The following is a 26,228-nucleotide window of genomic DNA, read 5'->3' as shown; positions in this document are numbered from 1 at the left end:
ATTTCATTGTTCCTAACAATTATTGCCTTGTGTAAAAACTGTATGTATGAGGCGTTATGGTTTTGTTTGTTCCTATGTTATGTATTTTTGTGTTTTCTTTTTTTAAAAAAATAATATTTATTACTTTTTGAACAATTTAAACACTACAAAACAAAACAAAAACAAAAAAGAACAATACAAAGACACTACATAACACTAACACATTAAACTAACAAAACCAAACAAAAACAGTTTAAAACACTCAAACAATTTCAATATCTTGTCTTTCATTCACTTATTTCACCGACCTCCTCACACCTCCCTTTTTGTATTCCACTTCTGTCAATTGTTTCAGCAATTCCTTTCCATCTTCCTCTGTTTTCTGTCCTATAATCATCTTTATGATTATTTTTGTGTTTTCATGTTGTAAGCCGCCCTGTGATCCCCAGATGAAGGACGGTATAGAAATTAAATCAATAATAATAAAAATAACAACAACAATAATAATAATAATAACGGCCAGAAAGACCATTAGGTAGCTCCTGAAGTATCATCGAGTGTCGTCTGAAACACACGGGAGTGGATATAACGGGGTCCCGTTTTGTTTAAATCGCGGTCCTAAAACTCCACGTGTGAATCCGCCTTCCTGGAACAACACGCGTGTAGCGCGCGAGCGTGCGCCTCCTCCAATGAGAGCGTTTCTCCCGGCTCGCTCTCAGCGACCAATCAGCAGCAGCGACCGCTTCTTCTCCTCCTCCTTCTCCTCCTCCCGGCTTTCTCTCTCCTCAGCGCGCGTTTGTCAATCAACGAGCGTGCCGTGGCTTTCGGGCGTCTCTAGCACTCTAAGCAGGAGCCGAGTCGAGCTGCTCATTAGCATATCGAGGGGGAGGAGGCGTGGGGCAGAAGAGGCTGAGCGCGGAGTCGCGCAGGCGCAAAGCGTCTCTCGCCCACGTACGCACGCAGGCGCGGATGGACCCTCAGGAGCCCGCCCTGCCCACATCCCTCCGCTTCCGCCCTCCCTCCCTCGGACTACCCAGAATCCCTTGCGAAGTGGCAACGTAGCCGGCTATGGCGGAAGCTGCGCCTGCGCTGTGAGAAGAGAAGGGAAAATATATATATATATTTTTTTCATTGAGGGAGAGAAGCCGAAGCCGGGTGAGAGAGAGGCTTGACTGACTGGTAGCGACTGCGTTGCACCCGCCGCGCCACTAAACCCGCCAGGTACAACCCGAGGGCCGAGCAAATAGTTATCATTATTGCTATCATCGTCATTATTATTATTATTTAAAAGAAGAAGAAAAGGAGGGGAGAGAGGCGTCCCCCCCATTTCTACCTCAGGCCACATCCTCATCTTCGAGGGTGACGGTTGGCATCCCCCCTCCCCCTCCATAATAATAATAATTTTTAAAACCCCTCTGGCCCTGAGTTCGAATTCTGGTTTACCTCAGGAACTCTGGTGTTGGTGGGGTTCTGGAGGGAATCGCTTCCTGCCCCTCCCAAGAGTGTGGGGTGGTGGTGGGTGAAGGGGGTTGGCTTTCCATAGGATCATAGGGACCACGAAGGGCCATCTAGTTCGACCTCCTGCAACGCAGGAATCTTTTGCCCCCAACGTGGGACTCGAACCCGCTACCCTGAGCTGAAGAGTCACGCGCTGCAGATTGAGGGTATAGAGGGCTCCGCTTTCATCATCATCATCATCATCATTTATTTATTTATTATGATCTTGATTTATTGCACTGATGCCTCACCTTTTCCTCTGAGGAGCTCAAGGCGGCTTACGTGGTTATCTCCTCATTTAGCCTCAACAACAACAACAGCTGTGTGAGGTAGGTTGAGGGGCATCGACTGATTCCCCCAAGGTCGCCCCAGCAAGAGCTTCATGGGCTTCAAACCCTGGTCTCCCAGGTCTTAGTCGGACAATCTAACCGCTGTGCCACTCTGGCTTTCATCATTATCATCATTTCCTTTATTTATTTAATTTGTAGACCGGTCTTTCTCTGAAGATCTCAGGGTGGTTAACAGCATAAAAATACAAGATAAAAGCACAAAATATGTAATAAAGACAAGAAGAGGAGCAAATCAAACCAATAAGCGCCCAACACCTCCCAATCCCACAAACAAGTTTATGGGATGTTGATCAGCCAAAAGGCCTGGTTCATCATCATTGTTTAGCTTCAAAGTCATGGGGCAAGAGGATGGTAACCAGTTAAAAACCAGGAAGCAGACAGTAGGAATGTATACAGGCAGTTCCCACAATGGAGGGATGATGATGGCGGTGGTGATGTATAAATATATATACTGCTTAATGCCAAAAATGGCTTTAAGGCAGTTGGCTAAATTGGACTTTTCTAAGCAGGATGTAAGATGCGGGTTTCCACAAGGATCAGTTTGGGAAATTGTCTTCGTTAATGAACTGGAGTTTGAGGTGAATAGTGAGGTGGAAACGTTTGCTGCTGTTGCCAAGTTGCTCGGGGCGGTAAGAAGAAAAGAGCTTTCCATACTGGGTGAATGGGCAATAAGATGTTCAAGATCTTCACTGCTTGCTCATTTGCTACAGGGCCAGGCTCAGGGTGTTCCTATTAGTATACAAAGCCCTTAACAATTTGGGACCAGTTTACTTGCAAGGTTTCCTTACCCTACATGCGCCCAGTCAACCACTTCAGTTGGCAGAATCGGCACAGCTACAGATGCCATATAATGCCCATTCCATTTTTGTAAGAACTCTGTTGTTTAGTGTGGAAGTGCTTACACTTTGAAACCTCCTTCCTATTGAGATCAAGCAGGCATCTTCACTGTACTCTTTTCAGCACCTGCTAAAACATTCCTGTTTAAACAAGACTACCCAGATGATTAGAAAGTTGAGGTCATTTCAGTCAGTGTCAGTATTTAAACTTCTGCATGTTTTAAGGTAGTGTTGTAAGTTTTCCTTGATTTTACTGTTTTAGCTTTTGTAAACTGCTTTGAGGGTTGTTGTTTTTACAATCAAGCAGTGTATAAATTTTAAGAAGTAAATGAAATAAAAGATATGTAAGTGTAGGTATGCACATTGGGACAAAAATTTCTAACTTAACACTGATAGGTGATGGAGGTGACTGACTGAGCAGTAAGGATCCTGAGGTCGTGGTGGAAAGAATGAAGTGTGTGGCAGATGTAAAAAGCATGTAAAAAGGGATTGATAATTGGAGGAGGGATGAAATACAAGGCTACCAGTATTATCTTTAAGCAGAAATTTGGTGCAATCACTTCGGTGGCAGAACTGCTAAAAAGATATTGCAGTCCTAGAGAAGGTGCAGAAATGGATATTCAGAATGATCCAAGGACTGCTCTCCTATAAGGAAAGCTTGCAACATTTGGAGAGGGGGGGTGGTGTTAGGAGAGGAAAGTAGAGCAGGGAAGGGAAGACATCCATGGTGTGGAGAACGTGGATAGAGAGGTTTTTCTCCCTCTTGTACAGCACTAAAACCCAGGATCATTCAGTGAAGATGAATGGTGGGAGATTCAGGACAGGCCAAAATAAGTGTTATTTCACACATTTCATGGTTAACCTATGGACTTTGCTCCCACAAGATGCAGTGATGACCAAAGAAGGGGATTAGACAAGTTCATGGAGGATAAAGCTGTCAATATCTACTAGTCCTGATGGCTGCATGCTATCTCCAGAATTAGACGCAGGACGCTTCAGTACTGTTTGCTGTCCTCTGTCCTGCCTGTGAACTCCCCACAGATATCTGGTTTGGCATCCTGGGAAATAGGATGCTAGACTACATAGGCCCTTTGGTCTGATTAAGCAGTGATACTATGTTCAGGAGCCTTGGGAAGGGTGGCAGAGTTTGTCTCACCTGCACTGGCTGGTTCCATTAGAGCAGATGCCCATAATGTCTTAAGATTATTTAGTAATCCTTTTCCCATCCCTTCTTTCTTCCAAAAAACTCAGTGTATTGCACATGGTTCAGCCCTGTAAGTTAGGTTGTGCTGAAGATGGTGTCTGGCTCAAAATTAGCCATGACTCTAACCTCTAGGCAACATTGATACAGTATTTTCTCTCTTCTTCCTTATTCATCTCTCACTTCTGAACTGGGGATGCCCAGGTTAAGGGGTGATATGATAGCCATGTTCAAATATATAAAAGGATATCACATAGAGGAGGGAGAAAGGTTGTTTTCTGCTGCTCCAGAGAAGTGGACACGGAGCAATGGATCCAAACTACAAGAAAGAAGATTCCACCTAAACATTAGGAAGAACTTCCTGACAGTAAGAGCTGTTTGACAGTGGAGTTTGCTGCCAAGGAGTGTGGTGGAGTCTCCTTCTTTGGAGGTCTTTAAGCAGAGGCTTGACAACCATATGTCAGGAGTGCTCTGATGGTGGTTCCTGCTTGGCAGGGGGTTGGACTCGATGGCCCTTGTGGTCTCTTCCAACTCTATGATTCTATGATCTTATGTGTATCTTGAAAATAAGTCCCAGTGGGGACCCCCAGGGGGGTAAAAATGCATGAGGATGGGCTGCAACATTTGTGTTCCAGTTTTATTTTTATTTTTTAAATCTCACTTAGAAATATATGAACAGAAGCAGTTCCGTCTTCTTACGCTTGCTGCTCCTTTTGGAAACTCATATTGACTTATTGGGGCTCTTGTGTAGACATTTTTGGATCAGTTCTGCACTCTGGATTAATTCTGTTTTAGTGCGTTCAGGCTATTCAGTGGATTCTTCTTCACTGTCTAGGTGTATCCATGCAGTTTATCTGCTAAAAATCAACAAAAACTTGTAAGAACAATGTTGTCCTTCCCTGCCCCCAGGTTCCATGTGTTCATGCTAGAATATGACCAACGGCCATTCTGGGTGCTGAAATGGAACACTAGGTTTCCTGCACATTCCCCTATCTAAATGAGAGCTGGAAACTTGGAAAGAGAAGGAGTGAGCCATTTGCAACTCTTCCAGTTTCTTCGAAGCACCTGAAGTAAGGCATTGGGGCAGCACCCCAAAACTGGTGCTTCGTGTATGATAGGATTGTGTTAATAAGTCAGTTTGCTACCCAATTTCCCATGTTCCTTTGCATTGTTGTTCAATGAATCTTCTGTTTGGAGAAGGTAGATTAGCTAGTAGAACCTTGAGTAGCTTGTCTGTGCAAGTGGAAGTGCTGTTTAAGACACTTCTTTGACTAGTCATTGGCTTTTGATTCCAAAAAGCATTGGATTCTTTGAAGATCTGGTTGCTCAAAAATAAGAGTTGGTGACAATCAACCTTATCATAAGTGGCTCCAGAAGGGGAGATAAAGTGTCAGAAATATGTGGGCTGGTGCAGACACTTATTTTGTGAAGCTTCCTTTCTGGAACAGATCTAGACTTTCGGTTATCACCATTAGCAAGAGGGCAAATAAGAAGGCATGCTAGAAAGGGACATGGCCTCAAATTGGTATATAGGTCAGTCTAGTTTCTTTTTAAAACAGATGCATAGCCTAGCAAATCCTTTTATACACCATGCAGACAGTACAGCATCTTAAAATGTCTTCCTTTTTTGTTTTAAAATTGACCTTTTATTTGTATTCTTACATTTCTTTTATTGGCATATAGCTACTATTGCCTTGAAGGCTCACTTTCACATGTTTCACATTTACAAATTACCTGTAAGAAGACAAAATCTACTGCATCTTAACTTGTAAGAAATAGAGTGTTATCCCAGTATACTTTAGATGCTACACTCTTGCTACATGTAATTAAGAGGAGTAGAACATCTTAAGCATGCTATGCAAGCATTGTTAATGCTGCAGACAACATTGCTAGGGTAACCTGCACTGTCTACATTTTGTGTAGAGCCATTTTCACATTCTAAAGATGCTCTTGGATGAAGTCACTTATTCCTGTCTGCCTAATCCTCTCATGAAGTGGGAAGTATAATTGAAAGTATGTCCTGTGATCCACGACAGCTGTCAATACATGCTCTTAGAAAGGGATAGCTCAGTCGGGATAGCTCTTAGAAAGGGATAGCTCAGTTAGTAGAGCATGAGACTCATAATTACAGGGTTGTGGGTTTGAGCCCCACCTTGGGCAAAAGTTTGCTGCATTGCAGGGGCTGGGAATAGACGACCCTCATGGTCCTTTCCAACTGTACAATGCGATGATTCTGTGATCTAACAAGTATGAACTGAGAAATATGGTGCCTAATTGAATACAAAGAACTGTGATCTCCAAACTGGTTCCCAGGGCACATGAGTGTCATCATGTTGATGAATTGTTGAGGAGGGCAACCAAAATGGTCAAAGGCCTGGAAACGATGCCTTATGAGGAACAGCTAAGGGAGCTGGGCATGTTTAGCCTGGAGAAGAGGAGGTTAAGGGGTGATATGATAGCCATGTTCAAATATATAAAAGGATGTCACATAGAGGAGGGAGAAAGGTTGTTTTCTGCTGCTCCAGAGAAGCGGACACGGAGCAATGGATCCAAACTACAAGAAAGAAGATTCCACCTAAACATTAGGAAGAACTTCCTGATAGTAAGAGCTGTTTGACAGTGGAATTTGCTGCCAAGGAGTGTGGTGGAGTCTCCTTCTTTGGAGGTCTTTAAGCAGAGGCTTGACAACCATATGTCAGGAGTGCTCTGATGGTGTTTCCTGCTTGGCAGGGGGTTGGACTCGATGGCCCTTGTGGTCTCTTCCAATTCTATGATTCTATGAACTGATGCTTTTTGATTCTGTGAATTGCCCATACCATGACTTCTGCAATGGGGAGACCATATGTAGCATGACCCTCCAATATGTGGACAGTGAAATGATCCTCAGGGAAGGAGTTAATGGGATTCTCTGATGCAGCCTGCTCTGAACTCATACGAGGAGGGTCTGCATCCCAATAACAGAACACACACATTGCATGCAAAAGGGTTCAATCCCTGGCATCTCCCAGTAGGACTGGGAAAGACTCCTGTCTCGAGCCGTGGAGAACTGCTGCCACTCAGTGTAGACACTTCTGACCTAGATGGGCCAATGATCTTAATTTATATAAGGCCACTTCTTATGTTCCTAATTTCTTGAAACACCATAACTGTCCAGAAAGCATACAGTGGTACCTCGGCTTACATACGCTTCAGGTTACAGACTCCGCTAACCCAGAAATATTACCTCGGGTTAAGAACTTTGCTTCAGGATAAGAACAGAAATTGCACACCAGCGGTGCAGCGGCAGCAGAAGGCCCCATTAGCTAAAGTGGTGCTTCAGGTTAAGAACGGACCTCTGGAACGAATTAAGTACCTAACCCGAGGTACCACTGTATCTCCATCACTTGGGTAAAAGGGATGGCAGAGGCAAATCTTAACTGTTATCCTTTAGTTATAAGAAGGATGCCTGCCCATTCTTCTGGAAGCTGATGGGATAAATAGGTTTCTGGGACAGCAGGTGGAGGGCAGACATAGTTTGCATTATAACAATATAGTTGCCCAACATTTTTACCCACTCTACCTCCAAAGAATTTTTTTTTTTTTTGCCTTTGTTTAGTACTCTTCTTTTAACCCCGCCACCAAGCAGAGACATTCCATTCCTCTTCTCCTTTTGTGCTTCACTGTCCTTGACGCCCACTGAGAGCAGCCTAGCAACCCACCCACGAAGCTCCTGCAAACCACCATTTGGAAATAACCATTCTAATGTGTAGTAAATTAAGATATCCAGAATCTAACCGGAGCCTGCCAGATGTGGATACACTCTTATTTAATTCACATTAATGTAAAGCATTCTTGAATCGTTCTGTTAATTTAATATGTTAGTTAATGTAGTCTGAAATGTGCTTAACCTTCCAGGAAAATATATATATATATTGTGTCCCATTTTTTATGACAACCGTTCTGTAGATGCCCAGGGAGCGCAAGAAGATGTGTAGAAGTGCAAGTCAACAGGATAAGTCAGAAAAAAATACCTTATAATTAGAATTAGATCCAAACAAATCTCCCTAGTTTAATACAAGAGATGGATAAGTTCTTCCAACTATTTATTTAATGTATTTTTATCCCACCTTTGAGAGAACGCCTCCACTCCCAAAGCCAGGTAACATAAGTCCCTAAAATAATCAAAGAGAGCTTTGTGTCTTCTTAGGCTAGCAGAGGTTTTGAGAGAAGCACTCATTTATTTATGTTTGTTTATAAAAAGATCCATATTCAACTGTCTTAATACAATAAAACATAAATCACCATTAAAAGCAGTTTTAAAAAATCATTAAAGTTATTCTTGTCTTCAAGCTGTTAAATCAGTCTTGACAGCAAACTGACTGCCGCTTTTGTATTATGTCCCCCCCAATATTGCACTGCCAACTCTTGGTTCTGGTCTTATCCAATGTTGGCATGTGACCTCTCAACAGCCCTCAACTTTGCAGCCCTCAGCAGACAACAGACAGTTTCCCACGCAACAGCCCCGTTTTATCTGCTATCATTTTTCTTATGCTGATTCTCCACATCCCTGTGACTCAACATGAAGTCTGCTCCTCTCCGAATTCTGTTATCCTAAACCTGCGGCTCTCCAGCCACAGCCAGGATGGCAAATGATAAGGGAAGAGTTATAGTCTTAACGATTACCCAATAGAAAAGAGTTATGTGCCCACAAATAATCCCTTCTTTCAGATTTGTTATTTTGACTGCTTCGTTGGATGGGACTGTTCCGATTTGTTACCCAGTCAGCTTGCTATACTTTGTCCCATTCATATTCATTAATTGCTCGCTCATTCCGAATTGCGCAATATAACATCTGTTGAATAGTGGAGTTGCTACTTCTCTCACATTTTTTTTTTAAAAAAACAAACCTATGATGTTCCTTGCATAGGCAAAATTGGATATTTTGATCCATGAAAATCCTGCAGATGTGCTATGTATTGTTCGTGGAGTGTGCTCAGTGTAGGAAAAACTGTACACACATCTTATGTTCCTTTGAAAAAAAGAGAGCTTTAGTTTTAAAATCAGGGTGGCAAATGCAGTGGGTTAAAAAGAAGATGAACAAATTATTGATTTAATGAAAGAAAGAGAGTTGGTGGTGGTTCTGTCTATTGAGCTGTCTCTCCCTCTCCCCCCCCCCCCCCGTGTGTGTGTATTTAAAAAACAACTTTAATAAGCAGGTTGGGAGGGGGATCTGATTTTTTTTGTTCCTCAAGTAATAGTTGCAGTGCAAGCCAATAATTGTGTCTTATAGCTGTCTTTATTCCCTGATGTCACTATTCATTATGGGGATTTTTTTAAAAAAAACATTGATTGGCATAGGGTAGTGTAATGGTTCTAGGGGTTGCTCGTGCGTAAATCGGCGCCACACCTGGGTGGGTTGCCTGAGTGAACCCTTTCTGTCTGGACAGCCACTGGCTGTCTCAATCGCTGGCAGAATCCGTCAGTGGGCGTTTCTTGAACTTCTTCCAGCATAAAAGTTCTTTGACGCTTAGTCTCCGCCTACTCTCCCTGCGCGGAAGCCTTCTGCGCAGGGAGGGTGTGGGCATCAGAGGACCCACCTCGCTGATTCCCCCATCTGCCCCCTCCTCCACTGGTGCTACGCTGATTTCCTTCCCCAGAAGATGTGCTGCTTCTCTCCCTCCGGAATCCCTCTGGAGCCCTCCCAACCTGCTCCTCCTCCCAACCTCTCCCTCTGGCTCCGATGGCAGTTCCCTGACAGGTAGCTATGAGCGTGCATCAAAGACCAGATTTTGTTTGGATTCCACTTCAGAAAGGAGACCAATTCAACTAGGGACTGCTTCAGGCGTAACCCACAATGCCTTTCCTTGAAGATCCATGGCTTCATTTGTCTCCCCCATTGGCTTACATAAGGAAATGACCAAATGGGTACAGTGGTACCTCCAGTAAGAACTTAAATTGTTTTGGAGGTCCGTTCTTAACCCGAAACAGTTCTTAACCTGAGGCGCGCTTTTGCTAATGGGGCCTCCCACTTCTGCTGCGCGACTTCCACCGGGGCAAAGTTCACTACCAGGAGACCTACTTCCGGGTTAGCGGAACTCATTACCCGAAGCGTTCGTAAGGAGGACGGTACGTAACCCGAGGTTCCACTGTATAACTTTTATATCTTGACCACATGGAATGAAATTTGCAGGCATAGGTGCTCCTTCCGAGGGAGTGAAACATGTCAGATTCCAGATTCCTCTGGTTGGAAGCTATACCTGTCGGAAAACTGCACCCCTCCTTTCTCTTCTCCCTGCCTGACACTTTCCTTTTATGGGGAGATTGGAGAAAGCCAATACAGTTTTCATTCTGAGACGGTGCAACTCTCTTTGCATCCTCTCAATCTCCAAGGCAAAACAGAGTTCCTTTTGCTCAGGAACAGCCCACTTTATTTAAGAGCAGGAAAAAGTAAGCTTCTAATCATTTTTAAATCCCAGATTTTTTAAAAAATTTAATCTCTTGTGAACTAATGCAAGAAATTAGCTACTGGTTGAATTAGTTCCTGGTTGAAACTTCTCCTATGCCACAATCCCACTGGGTAGTTTAGGCAAACTGTTCTTACTCAGCGGTAGCCCTTTCTCTGCATCTTTAATATGGGCTATAATAATATTGACTTTCCATCCAGGGATGCTGTAAATATTTCAGCAATATAATGAAAAGCTTTGAACCTCCAGCACTGTATTCCGTATATTCATAACGTCTAGGGTCTATGTGTACTGCAGACAGCGATTACAGTTTATGCACAGTAGGTAGGGAGCCAGTCTGCAGAAAAATAGGAACCAGAGCTCTCCCTCCAGCCCCCCTTTATAGGCAGATATTGTCACAAATGCACATCCCTCTTACTACCAGGGAATATCCATGCTGGCAAAGAATAGAATGGAGACAAAAGCTCTCAGCAGTCGGAATGTCTTAAAAGAACACAAGTGATGTGTTAGTGGCTTCTCTGTGTCGGTTGCTATAGGTTTGATTCCTTGAACCCATCCTTCTTCAGTTAAAGGTAAAGGGTAAAGGGACCCCTGACTGTTAGGTCCAGTCGTGGCCGACTCTGGGGTTGCAGCGCTCATCTCGCTTAATTGGCCGAGGGAGCCGGTGTACAGGTTCCGGGCCATGTGGCCAGCATGACTAAGCCGCTTCTGGCGAACCAGAGCAGCGCATGGAAACGCCGTTTACCTTCCCACCGGAGCAGTAACTATTTATCTACTTGCACTTTGACGTGCTTTCGAACTGCTAGGTGTGTAGGAGCAGGGACCGAGCAACGGGAGCTCACCCGGTCATGGGGATTCGAACTGCTGACCTTCTGATCGGCAAGTCCTAGGCTCTGTGGTTTAACCCACAGCACCACCCGCGTCCCCCTCCTTCAGTTAGGGGTCCTCAAATTACAGGGACAGGGAGATGGGGAGCAAAAAGAGTAAGGTCTCGTTCATTGTCCTGCTCCTTCCTCCTGCATTTTTTGGGGTGGGGCAAGACCCCAGTTCTGCAAGCCCTGATTATTGACCATGACAACTTGAGCCGACAGGGTGCCTTCAAATACTGTTGGGGCTGCCTGTGCCTTATGGCATGGCATTTTCTGTGACAGTCAATTAAAGGGAATATCTACTTCAAATCTTGCACGAAAGGCAAGCAAGCCTGCAAAGAAACAACCTTTCCTCACTCAGTAATAATGTGCTCCTTCAATTTGTACAACTTTCCTCATGAATCACACTGGGAAACTGGCTGGGAAACATTAGTTCCTGGCTTTGCCGGTTATTTTGCTGCAATGCTATATGTCACTGTGGTTTTTCAAGGAAAAGGTAGTAGTAGCTAGAGCAGCGCATAAAACTTGACAGTAGAAGTAATATAAATGGGAAGGTTTTATTATAGAAAGGCGCTGCCTGAAGCTTAAAACTGTATTGACTTTCCTTTGCTGAGAACATACCTCACTTCAGAATAATGTTTATTATGTAAAAGATTAATTCTTTTGAAAATGTGAAGTATGGTGTAAAACTGATTCATTCTACCAGTAACTTCTATGACTTTGAAGCATTTAATTGGAGTTGTTTTCTCCAGTTGTTAGTTTTTCCTGGTCCCAGTTCCGCAATAATCCCAGTACAGGATAATTTAAAAGAGATGGAACATTATTAACACCACAGAGACTCCACAGTGCAAACATTATACTGGTGTCCCCTTAAACTATGGCTTGCAAATGGCCACCCAAGCTTTGGAAATCTGCACTTAGTACTGCTTATGATTCATTGTAGTCTGGCGTTGCAGGTACCTCATGGATATTTTTACCATGGTTCCCCCAAAACCATTTTTTGGCACACCTATTTCAAATGGGCTTCAATGGTACCTGGTTAACATGATCATTTGTTTGGAAGCTGAGAATCGTAGTTAATGCTAATATCCACCCAACCACCACCACCGAGCAGCCTCCTTGCTACAAACCATGGATCTTAGGGGCATCTCTGCAACAGCTATCTCTACTGGGTTGCAATGTAGTTTTATATCCGATCTCTTAATTTATTTTCCTCTCTGTTGCAGGGCCATGGCAAGTCCAAGAACAAGGAAGGTCCTTAAAGAAGTGAGAGTGCAGGATGAGAACAATGTAAGCAGTTTCATGTATCCCCTTAGCCGCTTATGATTCAGCAGCAGTGAGTCATCTGCACCTCATGTTAGACACTTGCCTTTTGTGTGCTGCTCATATTAGCGTACAGATTTGCCTTTATGAACTCTCTTTCTGGACCAGTTGTCATAAAATGCCCTGTCGTCCTGATCAAACCATATGATATCTGCATGTGCAAAATAAATATTTCAAGAATTCCTGCATGTAGTGTCTTTTTGGGTAGCTGGGCCCTATTGCAGCAGAACTTCATGCTCGCACAGTGACTTCTGTATGTTGGAGCAAGTTTATCGAAATAAAAGAAGTAAATCATCATTGATGGGGTTCAGTCGTGCTTGTTTGCAAGATTGTTCTTAAACCTCATGCAACAGATTTTATTTCTTTATATAATATGATGTCCTGTAATTTGGTTAGAAAAGTCAAAGTACAGTTTGAAACTTAGGCTGTGTTACTTTTCCCCTCTATTTCTTGAGTAAGTCCTGTTGAAATCAGTAGGATCAATTTACAGTCGTACCTTGGATCCCGTATGCCTTGGTACTTGGATGTTTTGGCTCCTGAACTTCAAACCTGGAAGTGAGTGTTCCGGTTTGCAAATGTTCTTTGGAGCCTGAACGTCCAATGGGGCTTCTGATTGGCTGCCGGAGCTTCCTGCAGCCAATCAGAAGCCATGCTTTGGTTTCTGGACGTTTTCGAAGTCGAACGGACTTCCGGAATGGATTCTGTTCGACTTCCAAGGTATGACTGTACACCAGTGAGACTTGCTTCTGAGGAAACATGCACAGAATTGCACTGTAAAAAACTGCAACCAGCTAAAAGAATGAGATCAGCAGCATTTAATGCTAAGAACCAATAAAATATTATAAGACTTGAGGTCTTTGGTGTCATAGGGACTAAAAACATGGCATCTATGCTATCCTATGTACTAGCTGATGATCTCTGATTTAAAAGGTTTATATTTTTTATTGTATATATTTATTTTGATTTTTTTAAATAGAATTGTGGTATACACGTATTTTTCAAAAATAAATATAGGGGTGTTTCACAGATGGCAAAGTATCGCAGACAAGCCCTTTTTAAGTCAGTTGGGTAGCAATAGGTGTGGGTACCCAGAGAGGTGTATCTGAATGCAATTTTGGTAATTGGACAAGCTGGTCTGGCAGCAGGCAGTCCTGGAATGTTTCTATGTAGATATATTCTTGCAGGGCAGATTCCAAAAGCCACTGGCTGGATGTTATGTCTTAATTGGTGTGAGTAGTACTGAAGCACTTTAATATGAATAATTTGATTAATGTGTTAGACTGAATGGCAGCCTGCAGCTTCTACTCCAAATAAGTTAGCAGACAGAGCAGCCTGTAAAGCTCTAATTATATATGTTGAGTACCGTTTTATTTATTTGCTTTAGCTGCTTCATACCGTTCTATTCAAAGATCTCCAGAGGAGCTTGAGAGTAGAAAATTAAAAATAAGAAATACATTTAAAACAAAATACAAATGCAATAGTAGCAGCAAAGCCAACTGAAGGGCTGGCAAGATGAAAACAACCTTTCTACCTGGTGACAAAAGCATCGTAAACTTGGTGCTGTGTGAACCTTTATGGGGAGAGAATTCCAGAGCTGAGATTCCACCACAGAGCAGCTCTTATCTCCTGCCACCACCTGCTTGAACTCATGGAACCTGGAAAAGAGTTTCCAAGGAAGATTTTAATGCGTAGACAGACTTATGTGGGAAATACAGATGTAAGAGAAATGCAGACGTTAATACTCTTGGTATCTTAATACAGTGGTGCCCCGCAAGACGAATGCCTCGCAAGACGGAAAACCCGCAAGATGAAAGGGTTTTCCGTTTTCAGAGGCGCTTCGCAAGACGAATTTCCCTATGGGCTTGCTTTGCAAGACGAAAATTGGCGAAAATTTTTGAGGTTTTTTTCCGCTCCCAAACCCCTTTTTCTGAAGCGCTAAGCTGCTAAAAGCCTTTTAGCAGCAAAACCGCTAATCCCTTAAACCTTTAATAGCCGTTAATAGCCCTTAAACTGTCAATAGCGCTAATAGCGCTAATCCGCTAATGGGCTTGCTTCGCAAGACGAAAAAACCGCAAGACGAAAAGACTCGCGGAACGGATTCTTTTCGTCTTGCGAGGCACCACTGTATACCACTTTGAAAAAAGCAATGTTTGCTTTGTCTCGTTACTTCTAAATAACGTTTAGATATCATTTCTGAGCTGCTCACCTGGAGTAACTACTGAAAACAGAAATAACTCCCACCCCCATTTTTTATTGCAGGTTTGTTTCGAATGTGGTGCATTTAACCCTCAGTGGGTGAGTGTGACCTATGGAATTTGGATCTGTCTGGAATGCTCAGGAAAGCATAGAGGCTTGGGTGTTCATCTCAGGTCAGTCATCAGTGGTGATAACAAATAGGTTTTCGTTGGTGATGAAACAAGTAAATGAAAATGTATATATTGGAACACATTGGCTGCATTCACATCCCACACGGAACCACGGCTAGCTTGCCATGCCCAAGCCGGAAGGGGCTGCAGCGAGCCTTGGGCTCAGTGCTTTCGTTTCTCCTACACAGCTGGGAGAAGGACTTTGAGAGTGTTTGCTCCCTGGATCTTGGCCTGTTGTGTTTGTCTGGAGCAGGGATTGTGGTTTATCCCTAAGTTCAGTATCCTCAACGCAAGCCACCTTCAAATTGGGTTGTGAAACGGGCTTCCTTAAACTATAGCCATAGGGATAAACTATGATCCTTGCTTCAGGTGACACAGCAGTCTGCTCCAGGCATTACTATGTCTGGATCCAGCTTGGTGTCTGATTTTTATTTTTGGGGTTTTGTTTTACATTTCAGAGCAACATCAGATTATTTATATAATGTGCATGTGTGCATGCTCTAGCTTTAACTTCAACAGAGGTGTCTCCTAGTAGCGACATACACATAATTCACTTAGGAGTCTAAAACTGATCCCTGCCCCCCCTGGTGATACAGAAGTTATTCGGGAAAGCTTTTGTTGCTGGTGTACAAAGCTGCTGATGCACAATGATATTAACAATGGGGTGTGACGGTTGCCTTTCTGGTTCTCAGTTTTGTGCGCTCTGTCACAATGGACAAGTGGAAGGACATTGAACTGGAGAAAATGAAGGCTGGTGGTAACCGTAAATTCCGGGAGTTTTTAGAGACTCAAGAGGACTACGATCCTTGCTGGTCGCTGCAAGAGAAATACAATAGTAAAGCAGCTGCGCTCTTCAGAGATAAGGTAAATGTAATTAAACAATAATTTTAGCATTCTTGGAACATTCAGCATTCATGTCAGTCTGCTGCTTCTGGGAAGCTTATAGACAGTATAGGGAGGCAACAGCCCCTTCCTGCTGGTTATATCTCTTGTGTCTAGTATCCAGTCGCTGAACAGTGCAGTTCCATTTATCTCTGTGGCTAATGTCTATTGATAGACATCTTCTCCATAAATTTCCCTAGTCCCTTTTTAAAGGGTCTTCTAAATAGATGGCTATTGCCATTTCTTGTAGTGACTTCAGCAAGTTATTTACACTTTGGATGTGAATAGCTTGTTTCTTGGGCCTTACAAACCTATCTGCTTCCATTCCCTGCTTCAGGAAAGTCTTTCTGTGGTGCTTTCCCCCCTGCTTAGAAGCAGGCTACATCAAACCTTTTCTCTTTGTCTTCTGCGCAGTAGCGAATAGATTTTGTGTCTTTAAGGTATTATTCTTTTTAGGTGGCAGCAGAAGCGGAAGGTAAAGAATGGTCAGTTGAAACTTCTTCTGCCAGAAACTGGACTCCACCTCAGCCCAAGGTTGCTCTGTCCTCAGCTCACCGGTAGAGATCTCTTTATCTTGCACAGTGTGTGGTTGTTCTAAGGCTATTATGTTAACCATCTGAAGGTGCTTAGACTAATGATGGAGGTGAATACTGGAGAATGCGCGTGGCTATTATGGTTACCAGGGACACGGGTGGCGCTGTGGGTAAAAGCCTCAGTGCCTAGGGCTTGCCGATCGAAAGGTCGGCGGTTCGAATCCCCGCGGCGGGGTGCGCTCCCATTGCTCGGTCCCAGCGCCTGCCAACCTAGCAGTTCGAAAGCACTCCCGGGTGCAAGTAGATAAATAGGGACCGCTTACTAGCGGGAAGGTAAATGGTGTTTCCGTGTGCGGCTCTGGCTCGCCAGAGCAGCGATGTCACACTGGCCACGTGACCCGGAAGTGTCTCCGGACAGCGCTGGCCCCCGGCCTCTTGAGTGAGATGGGCTCACAACCCTAGAGTCTGTCAAGACTGGCCCGTACGGGCAGGGGTACCTTTACCTTTTATTATGGTTACCTGCAACATCGCATCGAGGGGGATGGGCCATGCTGTTACATTTTTGTACCTGTTACCAGGGAGATAGGAGAAGAAATGGGGCTGATGTTAGTCTTTAAGAAGCTGACCAAGGTGCTTCATTTTATTTTTGATCATGCTCTTCCACTCTTGCATTGCATGTAGGAAGGCAGACTTCTTTTGTTTATTCATCAAGAGTCTTTTTAACCTGGCCTTCATCTCAAATTTATTTCAGAGTGAGATGCAGCACAACTATGATGCATAAATTACATACAAAAATTAGTTAGAACAATCAAAAGTATAAATCAGCATGACAAAAAGGCAGGCAAAATAACATTAATAAGACTCCAGGTTGCAGGGCTACAGCACTTAGACCATTAACGTTCCTAGTCACCTACAAATGGCTGGGTAAAAAAATTAAGTTTTTTACTTAATCCTGAAATTGTAAGTGTCTGCACCAAGAGGGGGAGGAGTTGCATTCCACAAATGTGGTGAGATGTTTGCAGGATTATACCTTCTCTTAGCAAGGTTTGCTAATTTACATGCCACATGCACTATGGCATAATAATGTTTGATGTATGGGTTTGTTTGTTTTCTTTGCAGGAGCTCTGCTGGACAACCCCAGAATGCTGGTGCCCCTTCTGACAAAGCCTTTGAAGATTGGTTAAATGATGATTTTGGCTCCTATCAAGGGTAAGAATCACTTCTCCGTTAAATATAGGGCTCCTTCGTTGCCAACTGTGATTGTCCCCTCCCCTGTGGTGACCACCCCTGTCCTGGATGCTCTGCACAAAGCTCCCCTCCACTGAATTTTCCATAAGATGCTGGGGGGAAAGGATGGTTGCTTCACGGAGAACTCTTGCAAAGCCAGCACGAGTCTCTCTCACGCCCTCTGGGGAAAATAATAATAATAATAATAATAATAATAATAATAATAATAATAATAATAATAATAATTTTTATAAAAAAACAGTGAGAGATGGGCCTTTCCTAAGTTGTTTGCCCATGAAAGAGAACTTGTGAGGATTTGTTGGAAACCCAGCCAGATGGGTGGGGTATAAATAAATTGTTCTCCTCCTCCTCCTCATCTCACCAGGGAGACCCATAAACATTCCTCTCTCTCCTCCAACAATATAGGTAAATCAACCCTGTAGATAAAGCTTGCATCAATTGCTTATACAGTGGTACCTTGGGTTACATACGCTTCAGGTTACAGACTCCGCTAACCCAGAAATAGTACCTCGGGTTAAGAACGTTGCTTCAGGATGAGAACAGAAATCATGCTCTGGCGGCGCGGCAGCAGCAGGAGGCCCCATTAGCTAAAGGTTAAGAACAGCTTCAGGTTACGTACGGACCTCCGGAGCGAATTAAGTACGTAACCCGAGGTACCACTGTAGTGGTTTAAGGCATATCCTGTATTTGAGCTCAGACATGTAACTTTATGTTTCATTTGGTTTATAGAATGCTTATGTTCTTCCCCCCTCCTTTTTTTCCACAGTAGTGTCTTTTGATTATAAATGCCTTTTGCTCATTTTCTTGTGTGCTTTGATTCAGGGGTCAAGAAAATCGTTATGTGGGGTTTGGGAACACAGTTACGCCTCCCAAAAAGGAAGATGACTTTCTCAATAATGCCATGTCCTCTTTGTATTCAGTAAGTAGCTGCTTTTCCTGTGCATACGCTGATATAAGATGCATTCTTATTCTTTCACTCTTCTGTTGCCACTAAGCAAGCCAAGGTTCCCCGTATTACATCATGTCTGAAACAACAATTTAAAAAGTAGAGACGACAGAGCGCAATTTTAGACAGATTACTTCAACACTTGGAGTATAATGCTAAGAAATGAATAACCGTGCATCATAGAAAACAACTACAGTGGACAACTTGACTAATGGTGTGCTTGATTGCTTATCGGAATAGTAATCAAATCAAAATGATAATTTATCCGCTTGCTTTGCTTTCTTGCCACAATGCTGCTAGTGTTGATTTCGTTAATGTTTAGCTGTGCTAACCTTTCTTGCCTTCATGCTGGTCTTTCTAGAAATACTGGCACAGCATCTTAAAGTCAAGTAATATGGGATTATTCTCCTTTGTTCTCTCTACCCTCTCAAAACATTCGTTTGCACTGCAGTGACAAGCAACTCACCAGTTCTTTTTCAAAATGGTTTTCAATGCATTTGAAAAGAGTACACTCTGAAATGTCACTGGCCTCCTCTACCTGCATAAAGGCTTCAGACAGGGAGAATGGAACTGGCAGGAGGCTTCCCGGGCAGGAGAAAAAAGCTACTTGTTGTGGCTCCATTTTACAAAATCAACAGTGTCATTGTGTATGGTTAGTCCAGAAAAAGAAGAAGAAGAAGAAGAAAACAAGAGAGTGGGAATCATGATTTGTAGAACTTGCTTGAACTTGAAGCTAAGAGCTGGTGACTTTCCAAACCAGGGAAACTTTCCAAACTACATCGACTCCCCTGAATTAAGAAAATGATCTTTCCCTTATTTTGCCCCACCTTTCTACCTTCCTATAGTGACGCCCATGGATCGAGCAAGGGTTGCACGTTTTTATTATGGCTACCAGTTTTGGCCTTTGTGCAAGTTTGTGAGCTGTGCACTTTCAAACAAAGAGGCTGAGTTTACTGGGTATTGGGGTAGCGTATATGACAAGGTGGATGAGTCTGTGCTGTTACGATGCAGAGCAAAGGTGGGGAACCAGAGGCATTCCAGACATTTGGTCTCCAACTCCCATCAGCTCCATCCAATACTGTCTGTCATTAGGGATGGTGGGAGATGGAGGCGAACAATGCCCAGAGGTTCCCCACACCTGATACAGAAAGGTTATTAGATTTTCTCTGGCCTTGGTTGTTGAAAGAAACATTTTGTTTGTTTGTTTTACCTTGGTAAGAATGGAGCAGGCCTAACCATTCTCTGCTTCTTCTTTCAGGGGTGGAGTAGTTTTACATCTGGAGCGAGCAAGTTTGCTTCTGCAGCTAAAGAAGGTGTAAGTAAACACTATAATCCAGCAAATGAAGTTATCCAGCTTGCTCTGTGTAATGGAGTTTCTCTTAGGAAGCTGACCTTTTACAGGCAAAAACCTAAAAGGAACCAAACACCTGCAGCGATGGGCTCGGCTTGTTGCTTTCTCCATTCTGCTAAGGATGCCTTCAGATGCTCATTAACCACCCATTCACCTGATCTTCCCACATAAGTGCTTTTGAGGAATTGCTGTGTGGTGAAAGCTTTAAATGGCCATCCTAGCAGGAGGGTGACTGCTATCATCATGTGAGACATCAGGTCAACTGAATCCATCCTGAGAACTCAAAACTGCTGCATTGTAAAATAATCTTCATTACAGGCTGCAAACAGTGTTGTCTGAAGAGGAGTTCAGACACCCCTCTCATCAGGTCAAACAAGTCTTGCTGCACCATTCATACACCAATTCCTGCTTTCATCTAGCCACCTCATAGACCAGGCTGCTTTGCCCTGCCGCATGGCAGAGCCAGCCTTGGCTGTCAACCAATATCCTGTCAAGAACACAAGAACCCTTCTGGTTCATTCTGTTTCCAGCACAGCCAGCCCGATGCCTTTGGAAGCTCGCAATCTGGGCATGAAGGGAACAGCCTTCCCTTAATTTGTCTCTCGCTCTCTGTGTGTGTTTTCATAGATTCTCATACCCAGAAGAATATTGCCTTTTACGGTGGAGATTTGTTTTAGCTTTCAGGTCTGATAGCTGCTGTTACAGCTACTTTTTATGGATTCAGCTAGTCTCCTTAAAAAAAGAGAAACCATGCTAATTGATATTTATAAGAAATTACTTGTGGAATTTTCAGAAAGGCATGTTTTGGAAACGGCATTGATGCTTTAAAGTGGTTGAGCATCTTGGCTGTCCTTGATAGTAAATCTAATTTTTATCCAGTCCCCCCCCCCCACCTGCTTTTTACTTATAAGAGCAAGCTGAAGCTGGAAAAAGAGGAGCATAGTGCTCTTCTTCTCCTCGGCTGGTGTGAGGCATTTCTGTACTGGCAAAGGAGAAGATCTCCCTCCACAATTGTTTTTGGAGGTGCAGACTTCCTTTCTAGTGGCAAAATGATTTTAGAGAACATTTCTCTGGCGAATGGGGTCCTCAAAACCCACATGGCCATTATCACACGTAGGCAGAACATAGGATGTGTACACACACAATAACCTTGAAGTGTGGAAATTCAGTTGTTTTTCTGCCTATAGCTTACAGCAGAGGGCGGGGCGGGGGGATGGGACCAGTGTTTGGGTAATGCTAGAAGTCTCCCATATGGAAGGATCCTAACAAAGCAAAGTTTTGAGATTAGTGGCTCTTAAAACTTCCTTAGAGTGGTAGGCGTTTTGTAAGATTTTGAGCAACATAAAAACATTATAATGTCAAGAGGGGAAGATGTTAGGTTGCTGCAGTAAAGCAACAGAAGAATCTTGTGGCGCTGCAGTCCACATCATCAGTGTCTGTGCATTGAAACAACATTGAAACAAATAATTTTTGCTTCTATTAACAGGCTACCAAATTTGGATCTCAAGCAACTCAAAAGGTGATTTTCACAAGTCCTTCTGTTATGTGGCTAACCCAACACTAAAAATCTTCACTGGTTCTCTTTTCCTCAGCAGTTTGAATTCTCTTGGAATATTTACAATCTCCCGGATCTTCTCTGAGAAACTGCAAATTAGGTTCCAGTGTCAGAGGTATTGTGATGAAAGCGCCATGTACTCTTAAGTTAGGAAGCAGATGAGGTATGTTTTGAAGCACACTAGAAAACAAAGGTTGCACCTGTTGACTCATCAGACATTTATTTAGTGGTTTACTACCAAGTTGCAGAATATCTACAACTGGCTAGCTCTAAAAACCTATAAAACCAATCATCATCTTTGCACTTTGCACCATCAACTGTTGCTTTTTAAAAAACCGAGACAGCATACTGTTGCTATCAGGCATGTGTCCTTTCTTATTTTAATAGAGAATGTTGTGTCATACATCTAAATTGAACAGGGGTTCTGTTAATTCACTTTCCACTTATGGCTTATGCATATTTTACATTTTAGCCCATGGCTGCAGAATTTACTCCTTTGTCACGTCAAGCATTTCGCCTAAGGGAGCGGCGGAAAGCAATTCATTAGAAGTAAATAAATCTACTGAGAGGGGAATTGTAGGTTATGCAGTGTACGTAATGTGGAAACGGATTACAGCTTCCTCAGGTAAAATTATGTAGCCTGCAGTTAGTGTTGCAGAACCTCAGATATTGCCTCTCTATTAAGCAATAGCCTCCAGACTTGAATTGCCTCCTAAGCAATGCACAATTTGCATAGATCATAACTTGGGGCTGGTTGATACTATGCTGGAGTCTCTGTGGGACTGCCATAAAGTCACAGCTGAGAGTTGCTCAGATGATGGTGCTGTTTAGAGGAACTGAGGTGTTTACATGTGTGTAATACCCACACAGAGAAGCTGGTTTATACAAATGATATCTGTGTGAGCATCTACAAGCTACCTTCTCAATGGCAATCCTGCATGTTCCTGACGTGCTTGCCTTGTTGGTGAAGGGAACACGCTAATAGAAACCAGCTTCTACAACAGCGTATTTGTACTAAAACAAACCTAAGCAGTTTGTAGAAAGGCGTTGGCTGCACTTATATCACGTTGTGCAAAGCAAAGGCTTTGGATTCTATGAGGACTATATCCTTGGGTGCATTCACATGCCCAGTGAAATTAATTCTTGTTTAACTGAAACCGCCTTGCAAGCTAAAATGGTGTGTCTTTCAAGGGAAAATTAAATCAGTATTCCTTGCAGGTGTTGGCAGAACACAAAGCCTGCAGATATTTTCCCCTTCTGTAAAATATATAACGTTTGATATTGACTTGATTTTCCTTTCCTGCCTTCTTACGGGAGTCATAGATCCTTATTTAAACCTTGTTGAATATCATATTAGTATCAACATGCATATTTATTCAAAACGCTACACTGGAGTTAACTTACCAGCCCTACTGACAAGCCACCGCAGCAGCATTGCTGCCTTCTCAGTCGATACATGATGGCGAAATTTTCCCAATTAACAATTGGAGCTGTTGCTTCCTAGCTCGTGCTTACAAGCCGACTCTCACTCTCAGCCCTGACTATATAATTTTATTTTTGTTTATTTTTGACAATTTAGTTCGGCGTGGTAATCGAGAAACTAAACATTTTGCTTGTCGTTAAGGCACTGATGTTGGGATAAATATCATGCTTTCTTGCCAGGAACAAACGAGTACATTAGATCTTTTGCTAAAAGCTGCTTCTTCTACCTCCCTTGCTCTCTTCTCTTGTGCTGCCTGGGTCTAAAGTTTTGGGGCCACAAACAGCAGGCAGATCCGGTAAAGCCCTCCCCTCAATTCTCATGCATGGGTGCTTTGTTTCTGTGCTGAGTTTGTACATTTTGCTGCTAGCTGTCTTTTATAATTTCACTTTAACCCCCCTCACTTTGAAATCAAGTCATTTTTGTTGAACGGTGTCGTCTGCATCTTTCTGTAATGTCTCCTTCAGCTTGTTTTAAAATAGGCTGCATCAAGCAAGAGTCCTAAGTATATATTCCAATCCATACTATTTTGTAAATGTTGGATGTCAAAGGCTCGCTCAACGCGTGGGTTTATGGGATGAGCAATCAGGGCTGAGGTGTATCCAGAACTGTATTTACATTAGGGAAGTATTTGGAAAAGAGGTTAGCGTGGTGTTAGTACGGAGCCCCCGGTCGTCTCACGGACTATTGACCCGTACACCACTAATCCACTGCCACCAACCAGGTCCTCCCTGGTAAAATCACTTCAGTCTGTCAGCTTTTCAATTCATAAAGAAGAGTGTATTTTATTTCAGACTTAAAACTATTACAGCATTCCAAACAGTGTTCCTCTTTACTTCCTTAGTCTTATGTTCCTCTCTCTATCTCTGCTACCACCCCACACTCAAGGACCAACTGCCCTAACTGTCTCTCTCTTACCAACTGCCTTTCCCAACGAGCCAACCCACTCAAACCAACCAACTACCCACCCACAACTCCCAATGAACTAACTCCCAGAACTCATCCCAGAACTCCTTTATAGACCCACTGACTCTGCCCCCCTGGGCCCTGTCTGTGCAACCTATTTAACTATTTCCCCTCCAGCACTCTCTTATACATGGTAACTTCACAGTTAGCAATAGATGTTCATGAGGAAAAGGGTGTTCAGCATTCAGTCACAGATCTGTCAAACCTCTGTCTCTTTCACAGGGTTAACAATTCCATCAGCTGCATATTGTCAGGAGAGTAAGTTGTACATATTCTGTGAATTGAACCAGACACTGGCCCTCATAATAAACAAGGGCATTGACTAGACAGACTTTAGGCTGTGAACTTCCACACACTCCTGTTAGTATCATCAGGCATGGTAACAGGTAATAATAATAATAATAATAATAATAATAATAATAATAATAATTTATTTATACCCCGCCCTCCCCAGCCAAGGCCAGGCTCAGAGCGGCTTACAAGCAATAATAAAAACAAGATGAATGATTACAACTTAAAAACAAAAGTAAAATACAACATTAAAATAATGGAACATTAAAATATTAAAATGTAGCCTCATCGCAGGAGGAGAAGGAAAAGAAAAAAGAAAGGGAGGGAGGGAATCAAATTGGCTCCAAGCCAAAGGCCAGGTGGAACAACTCTGTCTTACAGGCCCTGCAGAAAGAAATCAGATCCCGCAGGGCCCTGGTCTCATGAGGCAGAGCGTTCCAACAGACCGGAGCCAGAGTTGAAAAGGCCCTGGCTCTGGTTGAAGCCAATCTAACTTCCTTAGGGCCCGGGACCACTAGGGTGTTGTTATTTATGGACCTTGAGGCTCTCCGTGGGGCATACCGGGAGAGGCGGTCCCATAGGTATGAGGGTCCTAGGCTGTGAAGGGCTTTAAAGGTCAAAAGCAGCACCTTAAATCTGACCCTGTACTCCACCGGGAGCCAGTGCAGCTTGAAAAGCACTGGGTGAATATGCTCCCATGGCAGAGACCCCGTGAGGAGCCTCGCTGCAGCATTCTGTACCCGCTTGAGTTTCTGGGACAGCTTCAAGGGCAAAGAAGATAAAGGGCAAAGCTTCAAGGTAAAGAAGATGCCAGCCATGTTAGTCCAATACTTTAATTGTTTTCATTTCCAGTTTAACGTGGTGACAGATTAGATGAGGAGACTGTGGTATTAGGCAGGAAGATGAGAAGGGATTTCCCCCTGTAATTCTGCGGAGTAAGACAAGATTCAGGAGAAGAAGTGCAACTGTGTTCCTCCATAATACTTAGCATCCAATCAGAAATAGCAGCAAGAAATAACATTATTCTGGGAAACAACTGAAGGATGAGTAGAATGTTCTTGGTCTAAAGCAGGCACCCCCAAACTCGGCCCTCCAGCTGTTTTGGGACTACAACTCCCATCATCCCTAGCTTAACAGGACCAGTGGTCAGGGATGATAGGAACCGTAGTCCCAAAACAGCTGGAGGGCCGAGTTTGGGGGTGCCTGGTCTAAAGGGACTACGGGTCATCTGTTCCAATCCATATTCCCCAAAGCAGCTACTGTAGGGTCAGCTTGAGTGTCATAAACATAATGTTACCGGTCCACAATTGTATTCCTTCTCTTTTTAACCTCTAACCAATAATTCATTCTCTCCCTTCCCCCCTCCGTCTTCCCCCAATTAACTGGGTACAATTTCGCACCATTTCGTATTTCTAGTTGTAACACTTTATAGGTCTAGAGAAGCAGAACAGGGCAAAGGAAGTGCATCTTCTGGACTAACAGGCCACACCTGAGGCACCAGAGTACAAAATCACACAAAGTTTTCCAGTTGCATTTCACTTCTAGTTCAAAAGCCTTCTGCTTCTCTTTTCTGTTTTTTCTACAAGTTATGTTTGCGCATCTTGGCAAAGAGCATGAAAGTTAGGCTGTGGAATTGGGAAGAGCAGGTCTTCTGTGTTACCCAGCCACAGGAAATCTTCTCATATGGGCTTGCCATTGCTTGCGTAACTTCAGAGTATGTTGCATTTCTCTTTCCAAAAGAACTTGCTGACTTCATGTTACCGTAGTGCAGTGGTTGTGATCACCCAGTAGCTTCAGTGTGGTTAGCTCCCATGCCACTGCAATAATTTTAAGCTAATGCCTACATGATATGGGCCATATTTTGTTCTTACATCCGAGTAATCGCACAGTGTGACCAAACCACTTGAGTGAAGTTTTCTTGCGTGTTGCTGGAGCAGCATGGGAACTGACCTCTCTGCAGTGGCAGCACATTCACCCCTAAAGTAACCTTTGGTTTAGCAAGGGTATTTTCTTTTGGTCTGTTGGGACTTGCTTAAAGGAACCAGTTTGAGGATACTGAAACAGCCCTGTAGTCTTGTACATCTCAGTGTATTTCCCTGTCTCTTTGTGAAT

General features: G+C 43.3%; 1 protein-coding gene across 6 annotated transcripts in view; it reads left to right on the top strand.

Annotated features, from left to right (window-relative positions):
* Positions 1-1,017: 1,017 nt before the first annotated feature.
* The window catches only part of ARFGAP1 (ARF GTPase activating protein 1), a 35,714-nt gene continuing 10,503 nt past the window's right edge, over positions 1,018-26,228 (top strand). For 2 of the 6 annotated variants that reach the window (XM_083447528.1, XM_083447526.1), the window contains exons 1-10: positions 1,025-1,200; positions 12,402-12,465; positions 14,758-14,867; positions 15,557-15,728; positions 16,203-16,303; positions 17,399-17,488; positions 18,350-18,446; positions 19,732-19,788; positions 21,311-21,343; positions 23,128-23,157. In XM_083447528.1, coding sequence (XP_083303654.1) covers positions 12,406-12,465; positions 14,758-14,867; positions 15,557-15,728; positions 16,203-16,303; positions 17,399-17,488; positions 18,350-18,446; positions 19,732-19,788; positions 21,311-21,343; positions 23,128-23,157 — 750 coding nt within the window. In that variant the 5' untranslated portion in view covers positions 1,025-1,200; positions 12,402-12,405. Of the gene's footprint in view, positions 1,201-12,401; positions 12,466-14,757; positions 14,868-15,556; positions 15,729-16,202; positions 16,304-17,398; positions 17,489-18,349; positions 18,447-19,731; positions 19,789-21,310; positions 21,344-23,127; positions 23,158-26,228 lie in introns of all 6 variants that reach the window. The other 4 variants (XM_083447529.1, XM_083447527.1, XM_083447524.1 and 1 more) reach the window with 3 other exon arrangements.

The sequence above is a fragment of the Podarcis tiliguerta genome, assembly GCF_965153285.1.
Source record: "Podarcis tiliguerta genome assembly, chromosome: 6".
In the NCBI taxonomy this organism is placed as follows: Eukaryota; Metazoa; Chordata; class Lepidosauria; order Squamata; family Lacertidae; genus Podarcis; species Podarcis tiliguerta.
This window is presented reverse-complemented; position numbering and strand designations above follow the sequence as displayed.